At 44.8% G+C, this 16,055-nt stretch overlaps 1 protein-coding gene across 1 annotated transcript in view; it reads right to left on the bottom strand.

Moving 5' to 3' along the window:
* Nucleotides 1–16,055, bottom strand: part of LOC119436281 (piezo-type mechanosensitive ion channel component 1-like) — a 226,650-nt gene that overhangs the window by 45,045 nt on the left and 165,550 nt on the right. The window contains 4 exon segments of the mRNA XM_037703080.2: nucleotides 4,068–4,136; nucleotides 4,579–4,646; nucleotides 13,344–13,559; nucleotides 15,759–16,037. Coding sequence (XP_037559008.1) covers nucleotides 4,068–4,136; nucleotides 4,579–4,646; nucleotides 13,344–13,559; nucleotides 15,759–16,037 — 632 coding nt within the window.

Below are 16,055 nucleotides of genomic sequence, written 5' to 3'. Positions count from 1 at the left end.
GCTTATTCTTTTTTGGAGCGATCGCGAGATTCTCGCGGCTCCTTAGGCGCTGACGGCGCCGTCTGGCCAGTTGTTGTGTCCATCGCCTCTTGCGAGGCGCTGGACACGCGCTCTTGCGAGCGGTTGGTTTGACGGGAAGGCCTCGCCTCGAGGGACGAGGCCCTGGAGGCCACCAGCCCAGAGGTCGATGGCCCTTTCTTGTGAGTTGGCGGAGCAGCGCTAGCTGCAGCCGCCGAGGGGGCGGATGGCGTCACTGCGGGCTTGCTGCTTGCGGGCCGGGCAGGCGCCGGTAGCCGTTGTGTCACTGCCCCCTGATGCGCCACATCGGCAAAGGTGTTTTTGGGCAGGTATGATACCCGCCTACGTGCCTCCTTGAATGTGATATTTTCTTTGACTTTAATAGTCACAATTTCTTTCTCTTTCTTCCATGACGGGCACGACCGTGAGTATGCGGCGTGCTCACCATCACAGTTGATACAATGTGGAGTGTTATTGCAAGTTTCGGAGGAATGTTCATTGGCACTGCACTTAGCACAAGTTTGCCGGCCTCGGCAATTCTGTGAACTGTGCCCGAATCGCTGGCACTTGAAGCACCTAAGAGGATTTGGCACGTATGGCCTAACACGAAGTCTGAGGTAGCCGGCCTCGATGGACTCGGGCAGGACACTTGAACCAAAAGTGAGTACTAGGTGCTTGGTCTTGATTTCTTTGCCGTCGCGCCTCATCTTAATTCTTTTAATGTTTATCACATTTTGCTCACTGAAGCCCTCCAAGAGTTCAGCCTCGGTTAGCTCCATTAAATCATCATCTGAGATAACGCCACGGGTGGTGTTCATAGTACGATGTGGGGTTACTGTCACTTGGGTGTCCCCAAATGATACTAGATTGGGCAGTTTCTCATATTGTTTCACATCACGGAGCTCCAAGAGGAGATCCCCGCTTGCCATCCTGGATGCTTTAAAGCCTGGTCCAAAAATATTAGTCAAAGACTTTGAGACAAGAAATGGTGACATTGTTCGTACCGATTTGTTTGAGGTTTCAGAGTGAATGACATGAAATCTGGGGAAATTCTGTGTTTGGCGTCCAAAAAACTGGAACACATCTTCGGTGCGCCCTCTTTTCAGACGGCGATCAGGGAGTGGTGGAAAAGGACTAGCCATAAGAATATCTGGGTTTTCGGCAGCAACGCCAGCCACCCACCATGGAGCCCAACAAGGGGACGCTGCAGGGCCTGTAAACACAAGGCCTGCAGACGCCAGCTGTACGTCACCACTATAACCAAATATGGAATATCCAAGGTTGGCTACCCACACAAGGTTAACCCTTGCCGCCCAGAAGATCAGAAGTAAAAGGAAGTGAGTAGGAGACAGGAAAGATTGAAAGTCAGAGAGAAAGACGAAGATTGAGAAGGAGGACAGGAAAGGGCGACTGCCAATTTCCCCCGGGTGGGTCAGTCCGGGGGTGCCGTCTATATGAAGCAGAGGCCGAAGAGGTGTGTTGCCTCCGCCGGGGGGCCTTAAAGGTCCGAACACCCAGCATCAGCTCAACCCCCAGGATCCTCCTTTCCCCAGACACGGCTAAGCCGCGCACGGCTATACGCGGGAGGGTCCAACCCTCGTGTGCTCGGGTACGTGGTGGCGCAACTCACCAAACGCCTGCTGACGCAGACGCCCCTGCGGGGGTTTAAGCACACCAAGTGCATGCGTCGTGCTTCAGCAACATCACCTCTCAACGTGCAGACACTTTACGCCTTAAATAATGGTCCTTTTTACTACTTTTTATTGTGCAATTCCAACACAGCATTATTAAGGCCAGTTACTGACTGATGAAGCAAAATGTCACGTCAGAAACTGCTCCGCAGGGCTCGAACGAAGTTTTATGCAGATTTCCTCCAGTAGCGCGTTAGCCGCTGTCTGCTACGGCAGGTCCGACATAGGCGACGCCATCGTCGAGGCCACGCCGAGGGGGAGAATGGAACGAAGGAGGAGGGAAGTGGTTGGCGCTAATTTTATATATTGAGGGGCTTTAGGACTACCCAGTGATCCAGGTAGGTGGGAACACAGATACAAACAAACATAGATAATCTTAGAAAGTGTTTGAAGTACCCTAAGAAGGCTAACACATTAATAGTCCTGGAACATGCATGATTACAACTTTGGCTAACCTCCAATATATGCTGGGACTCATTCCTGGGGAGAGGTTGGGCCTGAAGTGGAAGCACATGTACTATACTATGCTGAAAGCTACAAGCCCTGAAGGCGCTCTCCAGGAAAGTGGAACTCACTCTGATCTGAGTGAGCTGGAAGTTGCGGATAAATACCTAAATGAGACAGTGGCTGCTATAGGGGTAAGTCCTTTAAAAAGAAAGAATGCTCGACAGACCTACACAAAGAAAGTCAAACGGCTCTAGAGAAGCATCAAAAAGACAAGTCTATTCATACTGGGTCTTCAACAATCATGAACATCTGCTGAACATTACAGCGTGTGGGGATCGAATTGCGTTCCCGTGCCTCATCCCCCAGCTCACACATTGTGCTTAGCTCCATCTCCGGGAACCACCGCCGTAACGGCAATACGGTGGACACAGCTAGCATGATGGAGCTAATTTCCCGTGCAAACCGTGCTTCTCCCTCCCGGGGTCGAGTCACCACGCAAGCAAATGTCACCGGGACGCGTGGCAGCCCCCGGGAATCCGGCGCGCTAGCCTTGTCCGACATGTTGCCGCTACGGCGGTGGTTCCCGGAGATCGAGCTTCGAGCTAAGCACAACGTGCCAGCGGGAGGATGAGGCACAGGAAGGCACCTCGATCCCCACGAGCGATGAGCTCTCAACAAGTGACTAAACAACTCTAATGAAACAGTTTAAAGAAAAATATGAAACTGAAGAAGGATGATTGAGAAAAATACAGATTTTGACACTAGCTCCCATTTCATGGCCTCATGGAGAAATTATGAATTTATTCGCAGCATAAGAGGGACAGGCACGCGAAGCTATTCGCATCAGAGCAAAGGACGAAGTTCTTGGCACGCCTTCAAGAAAAACAGAGTGCCACATCTGCATCAATCTAGCATCGTGACAGTGAAATATGAGGTCTTCTATCAGGCCCAGAGAAGCGTGTGGCACAGTGAAGCATACTTATGGGCCAGCGCCCAGGGATGCAGCGGACGCTCAACATAAAATATTTTTGGGCGCCTGGAACAAAAAGTACTTTCATTACACTTTCAAAAATAAATCTCTTTTGTACACCCTTCAAAATGAATTGAAGCGTGAATTTTTTTATTTGGAGCGCGAGAAACATTTAGCAGATTTTTCAGTGTCTGCACCTCTCCCACCTTGAAACTACTCGCCTATCGACTTCAATACTTTTTTCGCACACTTACCACCAACTATGCAGACAAATGATGTAGTTGTATTGTGTCTGTAAAACTAGTCAAATTTTTGTAAAAAAAAAGGCCAAAATTGATCGAGAATCGCCGCATTGCTTCTCCACAAAGCACACTGCGAGACAAAGTAGCGGCTGCTACTGGGAGGGAATAAGAAAGTCGGATTTCTCTTCTAGCAACCACCATATTCACAAGGCGCTCCCATGTGGTATAGTATTTTTGCAGGTGTTTTTTCACAACCTAGGTTTCGCTCAACATTCCAACGTTCAAATCACAAAAGGACACCACGGCCAAGGAGGCAGTGAAGGCCAGAGGGTTCCCGGAATGAGGAGACCTCCCACCTAGAGTATCCCACCCAGGATACTGTTTTGAAATTAAACGTTTATTCCTGCTCCTTGCAAACATAGTTTACGAGGGCAAATAGTGTAGCAAAATGATTGACCACAATTTTGTGAAATGGAATCGGAGAGGGTCAAGCGCAATGTCTGAGATGTCTGGCATGGAATGACCCGTGTGTGAGTGGCCATTATATACTTTTTTGAATTTCTTATCCCTACAAAGAATACTGCACTAATGAAATAATGAAATAGTGAAATAATGAGGACAGAATACTCCAAGTAAAATTGCTAGTTATACACAAGTTGACAAAGCTCTATCATAACAGCTAAATAAGAAGTTTCATACCTGAGGAGCATTTCTTCACTGCCTTTCTTGTCAGGCACAGTCTTAGCATGGTGACCCTCTGTAGAGTGTCTATAACAAAATGGTTCAGAAAAAAAAAGTATAAGTAAAATATACAAGAATACTACAGTGATTAGGCAGCGCAAACTACAATATGATGGTAGAAGCTACAGGTAATACCCAAGCAGAAGCATCTGTGCAAGCAAGACTAATTATAGACATATGTACTTTAAAATATAAGAAAAACCTACATTAAATTTTCTTTCCACACTTAATGTTTTTGTTTATTTCTGTAAATGATGCTAGCAATATGAATTAGGCTACGTGTTCAAATTTAAAATAAAAGTTGAAATATTACACTACACAAAAAATTTGTCCAAACAACAAACCCGGAAGCGAAATCTTGCCTTCATAAAGAACCGATAAAGTTAGCAGCAAACAAGTTAACATAAACATAATTAGGTTTACATTAAGTTCAGAATGAACTAAAGAAGCACATGGGAGTCGTACTTACTCATGGAAGTGGAACTTCCTGCTTTTCACAGTGTGCTCGCCAAGTGTGGTGGCAAGGCCATGAACGAACTTGGGAAGGAACACACACAAAAGAACTCATAAGAACATAAAATTTTATATCAGACTCTCAATGTGAAAGCACGCAATATATTCATATTCGCTTATTTTAGCTAAGATAACCGATTTTCTGATGATGTAATCATGACCTGTTTAGTTTTAAAAATTGTAAGGGCTCAGTTCTGCCTTTCTGGCTAGATTAGCGGCAGTTTTGTGTTTAAAGCTGTGTGTTTAATGCTGTTAAGTTGGCTATAAAAATACAGTTAAACCTAGATATAACGAAATTGACAAATTCCCAAAAAACTTCGTTATAAAGAGGATTTCGTTATATGCAAGTTCGGCACGAAAATTCGAAAAAGAAACGCTTATCTTATTTACTCGATTCTTACCGCTTACCAATGGCATCGTAGCGTCGTATAAGGCCCGTTTAGAGCCCGACGTTATCGGCGCGCGCGCGGGCCAGCATCGTTTGCGGCCAGTCACGCTATGCCACCCGAAACGCCATTTCCTCTATACTCCGACGCGCGCGCCGTCGGCTGTTATCTTCAGAGCATGCGAAGAACGATCCCAAGCCTGCGCGCCACTTTGAACGGCTGTCTGCGGCCGTCGGCGAAGTGGCGCGGGCGCCTTTATTTGTTCGCGCAAAATGGCATTGTGGGTTGGCACAGTCGGCGCGACCAACGCGCGAATGGGTCAGGAGCCAATTCGGCGCCAGGTTCGTTGGGGCACGTCGGAAGCCGCCGGTTACGTTGGCTGCGCCGGTGCGCTCGACTATAGCCCTAGGGGGTCGTTTTCGCCAACGTGACGTAGCGTGCGCGCTCTCTCGTTACGTCGGACTATAAACGGCCCTATAGTGTCACCTAGTGTCAGGTTAGTGAAGTGAAGCACAGAGACTTGTGCAGTAACCAAAGAGCGGTGCTGCCAACCCGTTAAAAAAAAAAAAGAAAGCTTTTTTTTTTCTTCGGCAACATCAACAGGAAAAGGAGAATGCTGGCTTCGCGGGCTAGGCCAGCTGCAGCAAGCGGCGGGATCAGGTTTGAATGAAGAAGGGGGCAAGGTCAAACCCGCGGCGGCAAGATCGCCAGGTCGAGGGATGCAGGCCCGCCTCGCGCACCCTCGCACGCGCACCCTTGCTCTCGCCTCGCAGTCACCGTCAATTTGAGAGCGCCAAGCGCGACGCCGCCGCTTTGCATTCTGTCGCGGCGGAGAAGGTGCTTCCGGTTGCTGCTGGCACAAAAATGACAATTTGGGGCGAAATCTCTAGGTTGTCGGCGGGGAAACTTAGTTATTTCGAGGGGGTCTCTCGCTGCCGCTTCGTTACATAGAGGTCTCAAATACATGTGCTTCTATCGAGTAACGGCGGGAATAGAAAAACTTCGTTATATCCAGGAATTCGTTATATGGAGGTTCGTTATGAGCAGGTTTAACTGTACTGCCTATGGATTAATTTTTAACACCTGGGATTATTAAACATGCGCCTAAATCTACTACCGTTTTTCTGTAAATGTGTTTTTACATTTCACTTCCATCGTATTGCAGCCACCACACCTGGGAATTGAACCTGCTACCTCATTCACATCAGCAGGACATTATAACAACTGAGCCACCATGCTGGGTAATAGCAGTGGCCTGAACTCAAGGAACTGACATATTTTTTTAGTTAACATAAATTAGAATCTTGATAAATTAACTACCATATCATGCTCAGATGGGAAAATTAAGGAGCTCTAACAGAACTAGCCACCATTATCTCAGCTGAACCCTTTTTTCGTTACTGCGCCATCGTAAATTATTCAATTTGAATGGTTCAATTGCTTTTTGACATGCTAACAAACATTGACTGGCATTTTTCTACAAGTAATGTCATCTATTGCATAGCTTTAAAAATGGACCTTTCACTTTTGGTAGCACTTGGCAATATTTTGGCCCGACTCGGGGAGCTGCAAATAAAACCTAAATGGCAGGTGATGTCAAAATTGGATTCCGACGTATGTACTGGCACTTCTGAAGTGGAAGACAAAATCTATACTTTGCTCATTTCGAGTGTGCAATATTAAAATGAAAATAGCCACGAAAACTAAGCAGAATCTGTTGGATCACCTGATTTTCAGCTCTGACAGCTACCTATGCTGCTTTACAAATTTGCCACCAGCAGTGGAGTTGGCGTTTCTTTGACTTTTATGTTCCATAATTACTGAATGCTCTGTAATTCTATAATTTTCCATAATTGGTGTTCCCTTATTATGATTTTAACAACATAAGTACAAAGTATTGAAGGACACAAATTATCGCACAAATTATCGCTTACTAAGCCTCCACACATAAGATTGACCCTTTTGGTGTTTCATAGCTGTAATATACAAATTAAAAATTAACATAATGTTCCTATTTAATGTCCCTTTACCATTTAAATGGTCAAGAACATTTAACACATTATTTTTACATTGCATTTTTTCAAAATAACTACGCTACATCTGAGCATATCCGAGTAGGCATTACAGCTCATATATTTATAAATTAAACAAAGTTAATAAGCACAAAAAAGAGGGAGAGAGAGGCCAGTTTTCTGCAGTAAGGAAAGAAATGTTTTTGGTTTGCCACGAGGACAATGGCTACCTCATCATTACACGAGCCTAACCAATACACTGATAAAGACATCATTATGAAGGCTGTACCATGGCAAAACATAACTTGACACAAACCAGACAAAGGGCTCACAGGAAAATGGATACTTGAAGCGATCAACAGTGGATGAAAAAGTGAAGCCTCAGCCTCAAGTCAACAGTTCGACAAGGCAACAACTGCATTCCTAGGCAGGATTTATTCAGCTCCCTCTTCTCCAAGACAAAGGAGCATGTACAAAAGAGTATAAGGTGAGAGCTATACAATGGAAGTGGAAATGTCTATAAATGGAAGGATTAGCTGTGATAGTGAGAGGCGGGGGGAGGGGGGGAGTTCTGTAAATGCTTCTTTTGCAGTGGTGGCAAGCAAGAAAACCCATCACATGCAAGCAGAGATTGTCAACCTGGTGGGCTTAGTTTTGAATACAAGATAGAGCCAAGAAACTTTCTAAAGCAGTCGGTGAACATTTTAACCTGCTAAGTCACAACTTCTAAACACCTATGGTTTGTTTATATTTAAGTCAAACTTTCATTCTTCTGCAGACACAAAAACATAAACAATTGTATTTCATCCACAAGTTTGAGAAGTAGCAAACAACAGGCATTAACTTTTTCCGTACCGTGCTCATTGGGTATCGTTAGCGCTCTATCGATGGTTTGAAACGCTGCTTTCGAGACCTTCCGTGCCGCTCACGGACATACTGAGCCATTGGACGTGAAGGAGGAGAACAATATTTTAGTTGTCTAAGCAGTTCGCTTTTTTCCCGTGAGGCGATAATTTTTAAACGCGCTCCAAAGTTTCGTGATCGTCAAAGGAGAACGAAAAAATGGCCACCCGCTATCGATGGTTTGAAACGCCGCTTTCGAGACCTTCTGCGCCGCTCACGGACACACTGCGCCATCGAACGTGAAAGAGGAGGAACTATATTTTTTTTTTCTAAGCAGTTCGATTTTTACCTGCCAGGCGGCGATTTTTAAACACACTCCGAAGTTTCGCGATCGTCAAACCTGCACACAAAAATGTACGGCTCTGTAAACGGCGCGCATGCTTTGGGAGATAGCAGATCTCGTGATTCCGCTGCATCTGCGACTGATCTTATCGATTCATCGAGCAGCAGCGAGTCGGGGCACGCTTTGTCGGAAAGTATGAAAGCAACAACGAAGCAAACCAGCACAGAACATCGGCGGCTGCAGCTCAGCCTGCCCAACTGTAGTGCTTGCAGTTAAATTTTTGTAGCCGAATACCTGTTCAATGAAACATTTTGATTTTTTCGAAGATAGTGCTTAATAGACGGCAATGCATTTTGTTTATCTCATTATTTATGCAACATTTTTCTTAGTAGATACAAGCTTGTCTTCAAAAACCATAGGCGGAAAGTGACCTCGAAAGATGGTTCACTGAAGTGACGAGCTTATATGAGTATTTGGAAGACCTCAGAGTAGGAGACAATTCAGTTTTACAGCCTGAGTCCCCTTGCACGGCCAAGAGACTGGCGTCTCTTGGATGAGCCATGCGTCTGTCTCTTGGTTGAGCCCGCGTGCCTAGTGTTACGTTTCCGCTGGTGCTTATACGGTGGAAAATACGCTTCCTTTTCAGCGTCAGACGGGTTCAGGCAAAGTACCGATAAGCGAGGTGCCCACTATTGGTTTTGTCGTTGGTGATCATGCTGTGTTTGTAGCCGGTGCACATTGCAACGTCCGCAGCCGCGGTAGAAGCGAGCTTGACACCCGTTTTCTATTTCTCCTTTTATTGCGAGAGCAATTATATCGACACTCCAGGCAAATTTTCGCGGTTGTCGTCACCGTGATATTCCGTATAAAGTCCGAAAGTCATATGAGTGAGCGACCCATACACTATGGATGCGAGAAAAAGCCCGTAATGCTGAGCCGTAACACTTGATGGACATTATCTTCCCACGCGCTCAATATTCGGGTTAGTTGGAGGTCACGTGATCAAATGCGCGCATGGGGAGGAGAGCACGCGTCTTCTCATCTAGCCCTGCCGCAGCTGCAAATTACTGTGTGTGGTTGACGCTTACACGGCCTGCGTGCCGTATCCAATTGTTGGTAATCATTGGGGAGTACAATGATCAAGGGCGAGCAGGGATGGCTGCTAACTTCATGCGCGCTGTCTTCCTTCTTAGGCTGTTTTTCCTAGCCCCTAGTGTAGCAGATCACATAGCCTAACTTAAGAGACAGGGGTAATTGGAGATCGCTGACCGAAGCCGTCCTGTAGTGGACATAAAAATATGCAGATGATGATAAATCTCATTTTCGCAGTCGCGGTGAATCGCATGGCTGTACGAACCGTTCGCCCCCGCTGCCGGCGTTCATTATAATGTCAGCGTTGTGATAGCGACTGCTCGTGGTCATTCAGCGGGATATTTACAGGTTTACATGGTCCGTGCATTGCACGATGTTTGTTATTTTAATTAGTGAGTAAATGTTACTACAATTCATATAGGCGATAGATATAACCAATGTACAGACTTGTGTGAGGGCCGCACTTTTTGCCGCAATTTTGACGAGCTTTACAAGGGACCGGAGCGGGCCATTTTATTTAATTTTTCTAACTACGGGTATGAAATCTGTCGTAAACCTCCGTGATCGCCTCCTCTCGCCATCTATTGTCGTGTACAACTTTATAAGGCAGCGGCATTCGCCCCTCAAAGGTGTATGCACACGAGTATGCATCCCCCAATGGGCGCGCACTCTAGACTGACGTCATGAGCCGGACGGCCGGTGACCCCACCGATACAGGACATAGCAGTCCGCAGTTTGAGCTGGGCCGAGTGGCGTCAGGGGGACTATTTCTTTAGTCGAGGTGGCAATCGGCTGCTGCGCTTCAGTGATCAGGGCAGGGCAGGGGCCCTCTCCTGGCTTTTTAAGTTGTAACCGACTTATTTTTTTATAGTTGCGACTCGCGAAAGCACGCTGCGCGGGAAAATTCGCAGCGGAGCGAGATCGGAATCAGCGGTGAGCGCGATTGCTTCTCGGTTGGATTTTTAAAAAAACATTTGCTTTCAAGTGGGGGGTGCGGCTCTTACACGGATTTATACGGAAAGAATCTTCCTTCGTATAATTGTCTTATGCTTTGCTATCACTAATACTGCTTCGCCTTTGCGGAGAAACTGCAGCCTCTTATTTTTTTTTTTAATTCTGAGTTCTAGTAAATGCTCTGCTGCGCATGACTGTTATATTCTGATTTCGAGTGAATCCGGGTTGGTGTCATTTCGGTTACTAAGTTAATTATATATATTTATGACCTCTGCATGCACGTTGTGATATTTCGAATTATTATGTATTTTTTTCATGAGTCGCTAGCATTACCTACAGGAAAAAGAAGCAATGCTGAGACACATATCATATCATTCACGTGCATTTCACACACAGTTGATAAAAGACTCTGCCGAAGGGGTCACTGAAGTCTGCAGGTCTTTTTCAGTGTCAAAAAAGCGCGCAAAGCAATTTGTAGCGAGTTGAACATATAGCAACATATTCATTCTATAGGCATAGGCTATCCATATCATTATAAATAATTGTTCGTTGGCTACCTCTTTCTCTTTAAAAATATAATATGCTTTGTCCGGTGTACACATTGAAATATAATGTGTGTGTGCATGGTGTTCACACTGGAAATTAAAATAACATGTTGAAATGAAAAAAAGGTAGCCGCCGTTGGTGCTTCTAATGCGCTTGTTTTCCTGTTGTCAGGATTTTCAGAAATAAAGCGAAAGTATGAATAAAAGCCGTGCACGTCCGCATCAACAATGATGTAATTAGCTTTTAGCCACAGCAACATTTTAAGGAAGAAGGTAGAGGCAACTCAAAAGAAACCATAAATGGTTTGGGTAACAGGACTCTGGTAATGACATTTTAGGAGTGGGGGCGGGGGGCAAGCCCCCCCTCCCCGTAAAACTCCGGAAGGGGCTCGAGCCCCGGAGCCCCGGCGCCCCCCCGTAGTCGGCGCCTATATTACAAACATTGTTCAATTTTATTGCACATTTTTGATTTTAACAATTTATATCTTTTTTATGAGATATATCTCGTTAATAAAACTTTTATGCATGAGACATGCATTCATTTTGCTTTCTGTTTATGTATTACATTAAATATTGAGTGCAGTAGTTCCTTCAGAAAAAAACATATGTCGTAACATACAAAAAACACCTATTTTCCCCATGGTAGGGAAAGAGTTAATGTTTCAAAGGAAGCTTTGTAATAATTCATTATCCTACTAATGACAAGAACATAAAAACGGCTGCGCTCAACTTCTGCCGTCTTACATCTGGTCAAAACCGAGCTAACTGTATCTTCTTTTCTTCTTTTTACAAGCAATTTTTTTTACTGATTTCTCTCCTTTATTCAATTTTAGTGTATGTTGCTTATTTATTATTATTAATGCGAAAGTATTATATGCCCCATGAGGCAGAAAATCTGGCGTGATCAAGCGATGGTACTAAAAGTGGCCAACAGCGCAAAATGTAAAAACACTTTGAAAAATACTCGGATTGGCGTCAAATTTCTCAGGGAGGTTCCTGTAAACAAAGTAAATTAATGGCTCTGAAAAGAAAATTTGGTACATTTGGGTCTGGGTGGAAATTGAAGCCGAGCCTCCGAGGTGCGATACGAGCACGCTTCCCCTACGGCGGCTCCACGGTTCTGGCTGGTTAAAGGTGTGGCTAGTGTGTGCGTCATTGCACACATCCCGTCGCAGCCGTGTGGCTGACTAATGGTGTGGCCTAGTGCATGTGTCATTGGCCACATGATGGCACAGCCAAAGGGGAGGTGGCGGCGCCACGTCACGTGTATAAAATGAGCGCGCTGCCTCCCGCACATCACTTGCTCTTCAGACTTCATCGGTGCTGTGTCTACTGCGATGGACTCTCGACGCCACGTCACGAGTGTATGAAATGAGTGTGCTGCTTCCCACGCGTCACTTGCTCTTCGGATTTCATCGATGCCGTCTCTACAGGGATGGACTCTGAAGTGTCTACCTCAGCGACAGCTGTGAAACGTGAAGATGATGATGAAGATGATGACATAATCACGACAGACCTACCATTAGACATATAGAATTGCATTGCTTGAAATAAAGTTCATCGTTCTGCAGCAAAATGGTCCGAATGTTTCTGCTCTGTGGCCAGTGTATACACAAACACACACACCGAAGCAGCAGAAAGAACTTCAATACATGTTGAAAACATCAATTAAAAACATTTTACCAAAGGGACTGCAATGCTTTTGCATTCCCACGCGTAAGCAGTCTTTAGTGTCTCATCAAACTTTTAAAATATTTGGTCTATTCTTGTTTCTCTCAGCTTTCAAAAATATGTGTTTGTGCCAACTGCTTTCTTCTCCCGACACTTTTTACTCTTAACTCGACACATGTTTATACTGTTCAAAGTGTTTGTTTTTCAACTTTTCTGTCCCAATGAATGAAGGGCTCGAGATTGCTTACAAAGCATTACAGTAAAGAGCCTACTCCTGGTCGCAAATTTTCTACAAGATTCTGTTTGAAGTAAAGCAAAGCTTTTAGTGCCTTTTAATTTGGGCTAATCTACCAAATTTATATGCCAATTGACAAAAAACATATTTACTTACATTATTTTATTAATAAAATAAAGAGGTATTACATTTATTTTATAAAATAAATTGACATTTTTGTATCACTTTGGAACAACATTAAATTGGGAAAGGGTACTAATGCATGCTATGTCTATGACAAATGACTACTGCTCTCATATAGTGAAACATTCACAGTTACTTAGCATAAATTCCTCAGTGCTTTTCTTCCTGCAATATGCTCGGACATAACCCTTTTCAATTAACACCGGATATGCAGCATGAATACTGTTCACATTAGCTTGGCATTTCTCAGCTGAAACGAAAAATGCTAGACCCATGCACAAGCGACACACTTTACATTTGAGAAACTTTTGTACACCACGTGTGAATATAAAATGTGCACGCATTCCAAAATACAATTTACATCATACACTTGGCATGCATGTACATTTTTTCTCATTCAGCCTTTTGTACTCATCCTGCACTCAATAGTGGCAGCAAGATAGTGGCAATTTCTCACCTGAGCCTTGACAATGCGCTTTTCGTCAGCAAGCTTGCGTGCCACATAACGATAGTCCCGAGAGACTGAATTGAGCTTGGCAGTGGCACTGATCAGCATGCTGTCCAGAAGAGCCCAGCCGAAGGCCAGAAGGCTGCGTATCCGTTCAGCATATGTGTCCTCCACTGGAGGCTGTTGAGCTGCACCTTCTAGCGGTGGCACTTCACTCACTGGCACCTAAAATAGACATTACTGTTCAACAGATATTCCTTAAATGCACTGCAACTGCTTCAGAAGATCAGAATAACTTAAGTATGCCATAGATGGGGATTGAGCTGCAGTATATATTCTTGTGCAATGGCCACATTTCTTCGTAGCAAAATTGATTAAAAATTTCAAATTCACAAGCATTCCACATTTAACTTTCTGGGTTTAAGCATGTTAACACCATAGTGCTGTTAGCATGCCGCAAAAACATCACAATATCAGTAATAGGTAAGAATCATGTTTTACATTACAAAGCAACACCTTTGTCTATATACACAAAAACCTCGGTACATTGTTTTTGCAGTAGGCTGTGACTGAAATGCAGCTGCTACAGCCATAAATCAAACCTGGTATCTTGCGTTTGGTAGACCCAAGCATATGAGCCATTGTGAAGTGCCCAGATAAAAGGTCTCTACATTTTGTAGCAATAAGCAAAAGGTGACTAAAATAAGCCAAACACTGCATTCATGTTTTTTTGTGCACTTTCATCAGCCTTCATTAGGAGTGTGCAATATTTCCAGGAAAACCACAGCGTTTGGCACACATGAATGTGTGCACATCAACACTGCACACATAATGAACTTGTTTTAGTGCTTACACATATGGACACAAAAGGGAACACAGGATACATCAAACTTTGTGTGTCATGTGCCCCTTGTGTTTGCGTATGTCAGCACTAAAACTAGTTCACTGTGACAAATGAACTCGACCTTTACCGTGCACATAAACCATGAGGCAATTCAAGTTTTTAAATGTGGGAGCAAATACACGGCTCACAACCTTGGTTTTGTATTCCAAGGAAGGAAGGAAAGAGTGGAGAAGGAAAGGCAGGGAGGTTAACTAGTTTAGCACAACCGGTTTGCTACCCTACACATGGGAGCGGGATGGGGGGAGGAATGAAAGATGGGGAGGAGAGAGAGAGCACATAGCACAGCACACACATCGTCAGTCACAGTCCGTCACTCTTGCGTGGTATGTGACATCACTGTCACAGCTGCTTGTCCAAGCCCGTTTCTTTTAAAAACCTAAGTAGTCCCTTCATCGCCTTCAGCTGCGATGTCTTCTGTCGACGACATGCGAGAATCGTTTCAACTGACATTGGTCTATTGTCAAGGTGCGCTAGAACGGACGCCAGGGACTGTCTCGGAACATTATATTCAGGACAGTCGCATAGAATGTGTTCTAGCGTCTCCTCGCAAAGACAGGCATTGCAAAAAGCATTGTCGGCCATTCCAATGAGACATGAATAAGATTTCGTGAATGCCACCCCTAGCCATAAGCTATAAAGCGTAGTGGCCTCTCTTCGGCGGAGTCCAGTTGGCATACAGTATTCCATGTTCTTGTAAAAACATGGGTCCTCCACCACTGTCAAAGAAAGCAGAAAAATATTCCCCGCAATAATCTGTCCTGTAACAGGATTTGAACTGATTCTCTCAGGGCCTGCACTATAATGCACATACCGGACTTGGCCATAACCCATGTGCTGACAACTATGCGTTATGCATGGCATGTAACAGGTAAGACTTGAATAATGATGTGCACATCTTTTAAAAGTGCAAGCACTTAACCAAGAACGTTCTGGGAATAAATGCTAGTGACAGATTGTCTGTAATGGAATAGAAGTGCATGACAAGAAAGAAGTTGCTTGCAATTATCTCAACCATGGCAGGTGGGGAAGTCTGTAGTCTAATGGTGCCAATTTTTTTCAGCACTTTAACGACCATGTATGCAGTGAAGAAGTGAAATGCCTAAACACTTTGTCAGTGTCATAGTGCAAGAACAAAACTTGGGCAGAATAAAGTTTAACTTTATGTAAACCTTAATTTTTCACAACAGCGTTTCCAAACCTAAGAAAAATGAAAGGGGAGCAACAGTATTTGTGAAAATGTACCAAGCAACACAGGCAGTTCATTAGTGAGGATGCTACAAAAAAATATTAAATTACCTAAATTATGGGGTTTTATGTGTCAAAACCACCATCTGATTATGAGGCACGCCATAGTGGGGGACTCCGGATTAGTTTCGACCACCTGGGGTTCTTTAATGTGCACCTAAAGCTAAGTACACGGATGTTTGCTGCATTTCACCCCCATCGAAATGCGGCTGCCGTGGCATAACAATTTGGTAAACTTTCAACATACTCAAGGTGCTGGGAACCAGGGAGCTAACCTGGCTAGGCTCTTGGGGCTGTACAAGCTTGGAAGTAGAGGGACCACTAGAAAGTGCAATGGTGGGAGCAGCAGCAGGGGCAGCAGCAGGGGCCGCAGCAGCAGGGACAGCAGCAGCGGGCGCAGCAATGGTGGCAGCGGCGGTGGGTGCAGCAGGGAGCACAGCAGTCTCTCCCTCATGAGTCTCATGACCGGGGTCCTCCGGGAAAACTGCCTCGTCAGCACTCGTGGAAGGCAAGTCGCTTGCACTTGGCAGTGGTCTGCTAGATGACTTGGACGGCTGCAGACACAGGAATGC

This window comes from Dermacentor silvarum, chromosome 1 (genome assembly GCF_013339745.2).
Source record: "Dermacentor silvarum isolate Dsil-2018 chromosome 1, BIME_Dsil_1.4, whole genome shotgun sequence".
NCBI classification, from domain to species: domain Eukaryota; kingdom Metazoa; phylum Arthropoda; class Arachnida; order Ixodida; family Ixodidae; genus Dermacentor; species Dermacentor silvarum.
Note: the sequence above shows the minus strand (reverse complement) of the source record. Positions and strands in the feature narration are given on the sequence as shown.